Source organism: Pteropus medius, unplaced genomic scaffold (genome assembly GCF_902729225.1).
Source record: "Pteropus medius unplaced genomic scaffold, Ma_sr-lr_union100, whole genome shotgun sequence".
Lineage (NCBI taxonomy): Eukaryota > Metazoa > Chordata > Mammalia > Chiroptera > Pteropodidae > Pteropus > Pteropus medius.
The window spans coordinates 4,670,843-4,683,466 of NW_024344374.1; the positions used below are offsets into that span (position 1 = coordinate 4,670,843).

Genomic DNA, 12,624 nt, shown 5'->3' on the forward strand with positions numbered 1-12,624 from the left:
TTCTTACCCTGGCCATTCCCATTTCTTTAGCTATGCCCTCAAAGTAAATGACACCCAGATAGATATGTGTCACCAATCCTGATTCTTCTATTCTGAATTTCAGATCTTTCCAACTGGTCACTTTCAAAGAGTGTTCAGGCCCTTCTCCCACCCCATCTCCCCTTCTATGACTCCTTTTAAAAAATTTATTGTGGTAAAATATACATAACATACAATTTACCAACCAAACCACTTTTAAGGGTACAGTTCAATGATATTAAGTCCACTCACATTGTTGTGCTCCTCTGTTGCTTTTTAGTATCTATGTGACTGGATGAAAAAAACATTTCCTGTTCACGTGTTTATTACTGGAGCCCGCCCCACCTCCATCTCACTGGCTGAGCCTGGTGCCGAGCATTGAGAACAAGGGCTCTGCATGCAGAATCTGACCCGAGTTTGGATCCCACCTCTGTGACTCTGGCTAAGACTCTCTCTCAGCCTCTCTGGCCTTTCTTCATCTTGTTATTCTCTACTCTTGTTAGGTACACAGTCACTCCGCTGAAGTAATAACAGCTTTGTTTATGTGTGAGCAAACGCATTTCAAAGGACTTGTACTGCAGGAGCTGGTGCTGGAAATGAAGAGGAAATAAAGGGTTTGAAGACAGTAATGGGTCTTTGCTAGAGGTAGAAGTCCTTGATATATTGGATTGGGATAGTCAAATCTGGCAGTGGCTTGGATTTATGACAAAAAACAGCTTCACCTAGTCCCGTTACGGAAAGGAAGGGAAAACAATCAGTAAAATTGTTTTGGTGACTGTTTCGGTCTTCGGGCAGAGTAGTATTGCTCATCAAATGACAGGTCAAACTTCCATGAAAGTTGCAAAGGTAATTTAGTTGAATTTTAAGAATTTTCCCAGAAAGGGGAGATCTGGGGATATTTGATGTACATACTTTTTAAAATGCCTTCTTATGTCCTGCATTTAAAGCATAAAGGATCTAAAAAGGACACATTGGGTTTGTTTTGTTTTGTTTTTGGTGTTTTTCATTTTTTAAAGGCAAGTTTGCTTATGAATTGGGGATTCTAGCAGGTCCCTCCTGAATGTTAAGAAGTATTTTGTTTGTTTTTAGTATTTATTTCCTTTTGAACTGGTCATATCCATTTCTCATATCTTGCCCAAGGCCTGTCACAAAAGATGCATTGTAGCACTGCCTTCTGTTTCAGTAAAGAAGAGGTGAAGTATTTTAGTGAACAGATCCTATTTTCCCTTTTAGAGACTGCATTGAAGTAAAGACCCTCAAAGAATTTCAGCCCAGAACATCACAGGATAATGACAGAACAGATTGCCCTTTACAAAGCACCTTTATATACTTTATCTCATTCATTATTGACTACAGCTATGTGAGGGTAGCCATTGTGATCCACCACTTTTCAGATGAAGAAACTGAGGTTCAGAGTGGTTAAGTGAGTTGCCCAAGGTTTCACGGCTAATAAGTTGTCAAACCCAGCTTAGCCAAGCACCCAGGACTACAAACTCTGCTGTCTTTCTAAGCCACATTTGGCCTCACAGAGGGGTGACCTGTTTTGAGCTATACCTTGTCTGGCAGCCTTGATGTTTGAGGACCCGGCCATCTAAGGCATGTGGGCAAGGCAGCCCTTCCCTATTGGAAATGCCCCCACGTGGAGCCCAAGCACTAGGAATGAGCTAGAAGGCAGCCAGCCGGCACATAACGGCACGTGCTCAGGGCTCCCCTCTTTCTGCCAGAGCCCCCTTGGCTGACATTAGCTCCGCCGAGGCGCCACCTCATTTTTCTTGGGTCCCAGAGAGCGCGCGTCCACCCCGGCGCTCCAGCCGTGCGCCCGCGCCCCAGGTGCCCACCCGAACGCACGCTGCCTGTCCGCACCTTGAGGAACCCCCGCACCCTCCCGACAACAGCCCGGCAGGCTCTTGCCCGCCTAGAGCCTCCGGGGCCCGCATCCGCGGGTCCCGCACACCCCAGGGGCGGAGCGAGGCGCGGAGACGTCAGGGCGGAGAACGAGCACGAGGCCAGCGCGCCCTCCCAGCGGCTGCCGGCGGCCCACGTTCCTGACTGGCGCGGCTGGCGGCGGCGGGGAGATGCAGTTAGCGGCGGCGCTGGGGCGCAGCCAGGCGGCCGGGCGGGCGGGGGCCAGAGGCTGAGCCCGGGCCAGCCAGCCGGGCGAGCCAGCCGCGCGCGCAGCTCTGCCCGCCACCCCCGGAGCGGATCCTGACCTCCTCTCGGCTCTCCCAGGGATTCTAGCAGAGCCCCCCGGGGTGCCCATCAATTTCCGTGGGTGACTACAGCGTGTGTTTGTTTTTCTTTCTTCTTTCCCCTCCCTGTGTGCCCTTCTCCAGGATGGCAGAGGCGGAATTGCACAAGGAAAGGCTGCAAGCCATAGCAGTAAGTCCACTTTCATTTTATTTTCTTGCTCTATTGTCTGGAATGGAAAGGGACCCGAAGTGTTTCTGCCGTCGACATTCCAGCACAGTAGCCGCGGGGCATATGTTTTGGGGATAAAAGTCTGTCAAGGCTCAGCTATGCTGCTTTTTCTTTTATAGGTCTGTAGATTGAAACCCCCAGGGCGCGCTTTGGGCTGGGGATTTGAATGTGGAAAATTGGCTTAGAAATAAGATGCTTGCTACTGGGCTTTGGGGAAAGACTAAACAGACGTATGGAGGACGATTCTTGGAATATTATCACCCAGTGCTCAGTAATACCTCTGACTTCATACACTGGAGAACAGAGATCGGTGACCAGAACCGTGGCTGCCATCCTCTCTGCGGAAGCCGATTCTCTAAGTGGAAAACCAGCAGTCAGCTCCAACTGCCAGCCACGCGGTAGAACCTCCTCCCTGAAACCAGCTGGGAGCGTGAATTTTCCCTGTTCTATTTGAGATTGACAAGGGCACTGGTACAAGCCATCACCCTGGAGGGGTCTGGAGACTTCTTATAACACCCGAGTCCTGGGACTAATATTCTAAGAGAGCCTTTTCTTATGGGTGTGGATAATCTGAAAACCTGTTTTCAGCATACAAAGGAGCAACCAGTTTTGGCAAAGTTTATATGCACTTTCAGAAAAGTGTACCCATGTGCATCTTGGTAAAAAAGAGAACCCTCTGAGACTGCCTAGATTTGAGCAATCTTACCACAGTGGTGCCAATGATCCCCAGATGTGGTATTTTTACTGGAGCCACCACAGCTGGATTATATATTTCCTTTGCAGATGAGGGAGTGATTACTGCAGCTATATGAAATAATAATAATTAAAAGAGAAGGTCTGTTAACATATTGGAATACAGGAATCTCCAGACATTTTTCTACTTAAGGACTTTTTTTTTTTTGTCCAGGAGTTCCCTGGAAACACATATAAATTTGTTGGGGAAATAGTGTGCAATGTTTTGGAAGCAAATCACATGAAAGTGTTTTGAAAATCCTTTGGACAGATTAGGAAAAATGTATACAGGCCCTTCTTTTTTAAAGAAGTATTTGATGTGGTCTCTGTGGCTCTGATACCGTCTTTATCAAACTCTTCTTAAATGTCTTGGAGATTCTACCACTGAAGCGAGAGAGAGAGTTTGTTGGCAGTGTTGAAATACTGTGGTTTGCCTATCGAACAGTCTTTGAGTTCTGGTCCTCAGAACTCAGGAAGGCTGTTTTTTCTTTTCTTTCCTTTACCCTCTGTGCGTGTGTATTTTGATGGATAATGAAGTTGTTTATGGCTTCTACTGTTAGTGGCCAGTGTGTCTTAAACTTGATGAGAATGGAGATATTCAGTTATTGGTGCCATGTAGCTGGTGGGTGTTTTATATAAACTGAATAATAGGCTGCTTTAACTGTCGGTGAAGTGTCTGCTCCAAAGAATGTTCAGTTGCTCCCATAGGCTGCTGCTGAAGGTTTCCAACAGTTGTCACATTTTCTGCCTTTGCATGACCAGCTTTACTGGATGCCTGAGGAACAGCTGAGCCCCATGAAAGGACTTGCTTTCTGAACATGGAGCCAGTAGCAGCTAACACTGGGGCCACCCCTTTCCAAGTGGGACTGGATAATCCCAACAAGAACCAAGTGGATTTCCAAGACAGGTCTAGCTAGTCATTTTGGATTTCTCTTGAGGGTGTGAGATTAAACTCAAATACTTGTGCTTATTCACTTATGGAATTGAGTGTGTCCTGTGTACGAGGGAGAGCGTTGATGAATCTCATGAACATGTCACTATGTGTGGGTGTGGGTGTGTGAGAGAGAAAAAGAGAGAGAGACAAGGTGAGATAGATAGATAGATAGATAGAGAGAGAGAGAGAGAGAGAGACAAAGGAAAGGAAAAGGAAAGGGAAGGAAGGAAGGAAGGAAGGAAGGAAGGAAGGAAGGAAGGAAGGAAGGAAGAAGGAAGGCAGGCAATCAAGAGACGGGGAGGGGGAGGGGGGACTGTGACATCAGTAATTAGTTCTGTGCTGGGCTTTGGCCTAGCACACATTCTCCTCTCGCTGTCACCTTCCTAGGGTTTTCAGGGGGTCCCTGAAGAGCTCACATGCCTGTCCTCAGAGCCTAGCATCCTGAATTCTCTCTAGAAATGTTAGGGAGGAAAAGAACAAGTCCTCATATTTTCATCGACTTGGGCTCCTCTCCAGGAGGAGAAGAGCAGATGGACTGGGATTCCAGTCAGTAGGATCTTGAGCACACTTTAGTCTAGGTCTCAGTTCCTTCATCTATAAAATGGGCTCATGAATTTTCTCTCATGGACTGGTTGCAAGGTTTAGATCTGATGTAGGCGAAGTACCTGGCACACAGTTAGCATCGGATGTTGTTGAGGCAAAGCCCCGATTCCTGTCTATACTGCTGCCTTGCCCTGTGGGGGTTAGCAGCAACATGTCTGAAGTGGAAATAGCCTTTTTTAAAATCTCTGACTGAAGGCCAGGGCTCTGCCCATTGTCACTTCGTCTAGCTGCTTCAGACACAGGTGCAGAGATGTCACCTGAGGATTCATCCATCCATTCATTCAGCACGTATTTACAGAATGCTGCCTCTGACAAGGTTCTGACATCACCAAAAAGTCAGTGTCCCTAAGTTTCAGCCACCAGAGGAAAATTTTACCTTTTGCATGCCTAAGTTTCGAAGGGTCTTATGATCCAGGACACTCGTCATATGATCATCTGTGGGCTTTTTCCCTCGAAGAGAATGAAATATGTAGAAACTATGGCACTTTAATTCAATCTTCCAATTGAGACCAGAGACCAATCAATGGGCAAAGATGAATCTCATCCTGTTTCCCACCAAAATCAGCACAAGTCCATCTTTGACCACCATCTCTGTTCTCAGGTGCTCCTTTCATCTGTAGGGACACTCCCAAAAGTGTAATTTTAGAGGACAGCAAAATGCCTCTGTAGCAGGATGAATGTGACTAATAAGTCCAGGGAATAATAATACAGCTGCCATTTATTGAACATTATTCAAGGCGCTGTGTGACATGCTTTTTTTTTTAACCATAAGTTATTAATAGTCTAATGGAAGAAATAGAAAAGCACATATACAATTACTGTGCAGTGCCAGTGCACTGGCACAGATGGGCACACATGTGGAGCATGTAAACCAACCTCCAAGAGTTGTGTACTCTCCCCCAGAGAGGAGACATTTGAGCAAGTCCTGAAGATTAGGTAAAATAAAATATAAAAATTGCATTGTAATCTTCCTAATTAACAGCAGCATGTATTTGTTTGTTGTTAGTTTATTATTTATTTGGAATAGTTAGTATGAGAAAGGCAAAACCAAAAAGCATGAAGAAGTCAGTAGATAAAGCCACAAACTCAGTAATAAAACTGAAGTTCATTTTACACCCATTCTGTCAATCCTAATAACAAGCTGATGAGGTAGGAACTCCTATATTATCGACGGTTTATTGATGAAGAGTCCAACATTAATAGTGTCAAAGCCAGGATTTGAACCCACACTGCAGGGAACTGGAGCCCTTGTATTGACTGTCACCCTGATCGACCCCCCAAGATAGTGGCAGCATCTCACACTTTTCCCATGACCATGCTGAGCATGTGGTTCTAGCAGTCTCAATGTGAGCCCATGAAGGACTGACTCAGTAGCACTGAGAAAGTCCGAGACAAACCAGGAGGCCCACATCCTTTTGAGAGTCTTCCAAGCTGAGTTTTGGTGCATGGAAACACCTGATGTAAGCTATAACTGAATGAATAACATTCCCCTGGGGAAGAAGCCACTGCGTCTCAACAGAAATCAGCTCTGGGGGAAGATGTTGTCATGTCTGCATATCCAACAGGAAGAGAGCCTTCCCTGGGCATCTGTGAAGATTAGTAAATGTTACAGAGGTGGTCTTGAGCAAAAGGCCTCAGAGCCTTATAGACAGGGCCTCAGGCCAGCACCAGGAACGAATATGAATCTGTTTATATGTACTGACATATGAAATGCCAATCCCACCCACAGTTGGTCTTTAGGTAATTTTGTCATTTAATAAGAACCCACTCTGCGGAATAGTAAAAATGATCTTTTGCATTAGTAAGCACTTTACAATTTACAAAAACCTGCACATGTTACCTTAATTCTGAGCTGTTTGGGGCAGGTCTTATTATCTCCAGACACAGATGTTGCCTGCTTCTAAAATTCCAACTTAAGGCCTAAAAAAATGGTTTGCTCAGGACATTGACGCTGAGGGATGGGTCACCCCGGCTGAATCTATAGGGCTACCCAGCAGATAGGCGACACTTGGGCCCATTCGGAGTCATTGCTGGGTCTAGGCGTGCCAAGACTGGCCTTGCACAAACCTGCACAAGGGTCATATACCTCTCTGGACGCTTTTTGTACCTCTGAGTAGTTCAGGCTTTAACCTCTTGGGACAAAGAGCAGCTGCTCTGGCAAGTGCCCTGAAAAATATAGCAGTCATCATTAAAAAGCCAACACGGGGACTTGTGGGTTATGACTTGTCATTATTTAGAGGAAAATCAGGGCTCAGTAGAGGTGCTTCTACATTTCTTTGTGGCTACCCAATACTTCTGGGACCCCTGCTGTTGATCCTTTGAATTACCTACCCTTCATCGCAGATCCCTTTTGGAGATGTTTATCAACTTACTTGACAGTAAGACTTGGTCATCGTATGGTATGACATTGACTGAGACAACAAATGGGCATTGACACACGGAGACAGTGGTCGCAGTGCCTCGCACAGTCTGGAAAGTTATCAGAATGGGTTCTGGTGTCCAGAAGCCTTGGCTCAAGTTTTGACAGTTCTATTCGTACCTGTATGACCTTGCTGTCCTTGGTTTCCTCATCTGTAGGATGGGGGTAGTGATTTTACCCACCTCATAGACTTGCCATGAAGGTTATTTGAGCAATTTCAGGGGCGATGCTCAGAACGAGGATACAGAAAACATGCAGCAAAAGTGTTCTATTTATAATAAGTGAATCAACAAATCATAATTCCTGCATCTTTACACAGAAAATGGACACAAAGGGAGAAAGGTGAAGTCTATTCACCTCAACATTTTTGCCAAACTGGGAAATCTCAGATGAATATGATAACTACATGAGAATAATAATAACAATAAAAAAGATTGTTTATAATGGGCAGGAGCTGCAACCTCAAAAGCCTCCAGGGGCCAGCATATAGCATAAATGAGTGACACAGACCTAGTGGGAAATTGTAAGGACCTGGAGAGCAGATGCTATTTCTCAGTTTAGATACAGTTAACTTATACCACATGAGAACGTGGGGCCTGTGTTGTCATATCCACTCATTTTCAAGAGAAGCCAGAAATCTGCTTTTTAAAAATGTGAGATCTCCCATTTATCAACAAGTTTATAAACTCTTTAAAAATTCGTGGACACAACAAAATTTCTTTTGGTCAACAGGTTGACCTTTTGTGACCTCCAGATGTAAGTAGAACTTGAACTTTACAATGTACTTTCCTTATGCTTGACTTATTTGGATTTCATAAAGATGCCGTGAAGTGGTACCCCCAGCACGCCTAGATCTTTTATGATGTTACAGCATCAGATTGCATTTTCACCAGGGCTTTGTGAGTTTGGTGTCCAAATGTTTGAATCATTGGAGAAACAGTGCACATTTGCTATATCTTTTGAGACTACATGAGCTCCTTTCGATTGCTAACATTATTGCAACTCAGAATACTCCCATCTGGGTAGGTGTTGCTGACTCAAAATTAACAGAAAAAAAAAAAAAAGTCAGTACTTCGAATTGGGAAATTCCTGTTATTATAGAAGAATCTTTAAGAACAAGATACGCAAATCTGAGCCTATCATATATGTCATACAGAGTGTTTGAGATGGTTTCAGTTTATTATCAGCCTCAAGTAATACACAGCTGGGCTCAGGACTTCCAGTAATAGGAACAACTGCTATTGGTCATAGACTTTTTGCAAGAAATGGAGTGATTCTCAAACTTTAGTGCATTAAGATCACATGGAGGGCTCTTCAAAACAGATGGCTGGGCCCCACTCCTGGAGTGTTTGAGTCAGTTGGTCTGGGGTGGGGCTTGAAAATCTGCATTTCTAACAAGTTCCCAGGAGAGCTGTTTCCAGCTGCAGTTGCCATTCTGGGGGCATACATGTTGAGAACCTCTGATGAAGTGGTAGGAAACCAATGGTAAAGGGAGCTTATGGCTTGGGTCTTGATAAGTGCCGTATGCCCATTGTGATGTGCCCAGGGGTTTGTAAAGTATGTATATTATTAAGAGGTGACGTAGAATAAAAGATAGAATTCATTCTTAATTAGTGAAAGTCTAAACAAAGCTCAGTTTTAAAGTGATGGAGTTGTGTTCCTCTCCCATCAAGCAGCTGATCAAGAGGAAGGAGGTCTTTGTCTTGAGTACTTGCTTTAATCCATTTAAATAAAGTGAAATTACTGTCTGGTGATCACTTAAAGATACCTGTTTGTAGGGCATGCTTGGGGTTGGCTGATCAAAACTATGGGCAGCCGAATTCACTTGAGGAGGACTTAGGGGGCATCTCAGTGACACAGGAAGTAGAGCAGATATCATGTAGTAGAGCAGGTATCCAGCACTGCAGTGAGAGGCCCTCTGCATGATACATATTATGATACTAGATGGAGAAGTCCCCTAGCAGATTGGACAATCAAGTCTGGTGGCATCTGCTCCAGCTTGTGGTCACTGATTTTCAATGTAGCTGCTTCTCACGTGGGCAACTGTAGCAGGATGCCAGGATGAGCAGCAACTGAGGTTCGTTTACTTAATAATGGTCAGTGATTCTCCTCAGCAGGTCTGCATGTACACAAACATGACTTGTCATTGGCATATAAAAGAGTTTATTCTTGCAAAGATGCCATAAGTGGCTTCCCTCACCCTTATCTGTAGCATCCATTGTTTGAGCCAACCCTTCATTTTCAGTAGGATTCAGCCTCACCCAGACTCTTATCTGTCTTAAAACACAAGGACAGAGGCTGCACTTTGCAGGATGAGGTCTAAGAAAACATGGATGGACTGTGGGCGATGGCTGTGTAGCATGGGGTACTTCACAGAGGGAATTTCACACATGAGGGCCATTGGGGTTGGGTGAATCCCACACATCTGAGACCTATTTCTGACAGGAAGTGCCAGCAGATGCGGAGGTTTGTGTGGGGTGGCACATGCTACATGTGTCCTTGGTTTATTATTATGTCAGTCTTTTTCAATAGTCTCATGTTGAAAATCTTCAAAAGGAGATTATTAAATACACACACAGAGACAGATAGAGACAAGCCTATAGCTTCTTTCTGTGATACCTGAACATATACTTAAAATGCTTTGGGCTTATATCGACTCTGGTATCAGTGCTTCTATAGCATCATATGAACTTAGAAGACAGGAATAGAGAATCTGGTACCTTTCCCTTGCGTAAGATGGAAGGGGAAAGAAAAGCCACATGCTCCCCCAAGTTAAAAGCTCCAGCTGTAGATGAAAGGCTCTGGGCCAGACGTCAGAGCACATCTTCCTGCCCATCATTTCCCCGCAGGCAGCCTATTTCATTACCCTGTGGGTTTCTAGGCTCTTGGCAGTCCCTGCACTACCAAATGTCTTCAGGGCATTTGTAAAACCTGCCCTTACTTTTTTTTACTGAATTATGCTGGTTTACTTACTATTCTAGGTGGGTGGGATTCCTGCCCCGCTGCCCTCTAAATTATAACCAGTCATCTGAGTTTTCACTTTATTTTTAAATTCAGGACTGAAACTTAAAACGTTGAGGTTTATAAAAAAATGTTATCGTTAAGCAAAAACATGCTTGAAAATTTAACCCCTTTGGTGGTAGGCAGGGGATCTTCTTTCTCGGACTTTGAGCGATAATGCCAACAACTTTGAGGCAAATAAATACCACATTGGGGCTTCAAGATTTGGGCACCTGTGATAGCATCCATGCCTCACCTGTGATGTGATAGACTGGCGTCAAGGAGAGATGTCTCTTGGCTGAGAGATCTGGAGTCAATCCAGTGGCTTCCCCCAGCCTCCCAGTTGGTCGTTCCCCCCTTCCCCTCTCTTTTATTGCTCTTCTATGGAAGCTGCTACAATCCCTTGAAGTTAAACCTTAAATTCTAAAATCTAATATTTAAAGGAATATTAAGTTTTCTTCCAGTTTTGGTATTAACCTTTCAGTCTTTAGTTTTTATCTTTCCCTTCTTCTAAGACAGTGGGAAACTACACTAATGGCTCTGGCTCTATCTTGCTTTACTTATTTTTTTTTCCCAATTATAGTTGATATATATTAGTTTCAGTTGTACAACAGTGATTAGATATTTATATACCTTACACAGTGATCACCCTGATAAGTCTAGCATCCATATGACACCATACATAGTTATTACAGTATTATTGACTACATTCCCTCTGCTGTACTTTACATCTCTGAGACTATTTTAATAACTGTCTATTTGTACATCTTAATCTCTTTCACCTTTTTTTGCTGATCCTCCCAACCCCCCTCCTACCTGGTGACCACCAATTTATTTTCTGTATCTATGAATTTGTTTCTGTTTTGTTTATTCATTTATTTTGATTTTTAGATTCCACATATAAGTGAGATCACATGGTATTTGTCTTTCTCTGTCTGTCTTATATCACTTAGCATAATACCCTCTAGATTCATCACGTTTTCACAAATGGTAAGATTTCATTCTTTTTTATGGCTGAGTAATATTCCACTTTTATATGTACCACCTCTTCTTTATCCATTAATCTATCGATGGACACTTAGATTGCTTCCATATCCTGGCTATTGTAAATAATGCTGCAATGAACATAGGGGTACATGTATCTTTTCGAAGTAATATTTTGGATTTCTTTGGTTAAATACCCAGAAGTGGAATTGTTGGGTCTTTTGGTAGTTCTAGTTTTAATTTTTTGAAACAGTTTTCCATAGTAACTGCATCAATTTACAATCTCACCAACAGTGCACGAGGGTTCCCTTTTCTCCATATCCTCACCAACAATTGTTGTTTGTTGATTTATTGATGCTAGCCATTCTGACAGGTGTGAGGTGATATCTCACTGTAGATTTAATTTGCATTTCCTTGATGATTAGTGATATTGAGTATCTTTTCATATGTCTCGATGTCTTCTTTGGAGAAACGTCTCTTCAGATCCTCTGTCCTTTTTTTAATGTTTGCTTTTCTGGTGTTAAGTTGTATGAGTTCCTTATGTATTTTGGATATTAACCCTTCATCTGAGTTTCTATGGCCTGATTCGTCAGCTTGGGCTGGTAATATTTGCTGCTTCTATTGGGGTGTGAAGTGGTTCAAAAATGTCCTTGCCCTAGTGGGACTGTGAGATATACAAGATCTGAAAGATGGAAAAAAAGTATGGAGGTTCCTCAAGACATTAAAAATAGAACTACCATATGATCCAGCAATCCTCCTTCCGGGTATATATCCAAAGGAAATAAAATCACTATCTGGGAGCAATATCTATATTCCTGTGTTCATTGCAGCATTATTCACAGTGGCCAAGATGTGAAACAACCTGAGTGTTCACTGACAGATGACTAGATAAAGAAAATGTGGTATACACATACAGTGGAATATTATTCAGCCTTAAAAAAGGAAATTCTGTCATTTGTGACAACATGAATCTACCTTGATGTTGGCATTATGCTAAGTGAAATAAGCCAGATGCAGGAAGACAAATACCGTATGATCTCACTTATATGTGGAATCTAAAAAAAGTTTAACTGATAGTAACATAGAGTGGAATGGTCATTACCAGAGGCTGGGAGGTAGGGGAAAATAGGAGAGATTGGTTAAAGGGTACAACTTTCAGTTATAAGATGAATAAATTCTGGAGACCTAACGTAGAGCATGGTGATTATAGTTAATAATAATGTATCATACACTTGAAATTTGCCAAGATAGTAATTCTCAAGTGTTCTCATGACATACAAAGAAATGGCAATTGTGTAAGGTGGTGGGTGTGTTAATTAGTTTGATTGTGGTAATCATTTCATAATGTATATGTACATCAAAACAGCATACTGTACACTGTAAATATACAATATTTACTTGTCAATCCTACCTTGATAAAGCTGAAAAAAAATGATTAATTAAAAATGAAAAGATCTGAAAGGTCATGGCTAACGTGTGTGGCCGTGAAAGGAAGTACTGCTACTCCAGACAAGCA

The 12,624-nt window shown here is 43.1% G+C and overlaps 1 protein-coding gene across 5 annotated transcripts in view; it reads left to right on the top strand.

Annotated features, from left to right (window-relative positions):
* Positions 1 to 2,129: 2,129 nt before the first annotated feature.
* Positions 2,130 to 12,624, top strand: part of PALM2AKAP2 (PALM2 and AKAP2 fusion) — a 301,504-nt gene continuing 291,009 nt past the window's right edge. For 3 of the 5 annotated variants that reach the window (XM_039870673.1, XM_039870671.1, XM_039870674.1), the window contains exon 1: positions 2,137 to 2,397. In XM_039870673.1, the coding sequence (XP_039726607.1) occupies positions 2,353 to 2,397 (45 nt within the window). In that variant the 5' untranslated portion in view covers positions 2,137 to 2,352. Of the gene's footprint in view, positions 2,398 to 12,624 lie in introns of all 5 variants that reach the window. The other 2 variants (XM_039870672.1, XM_039870670.1) reach the window with 2 other exon arrangements.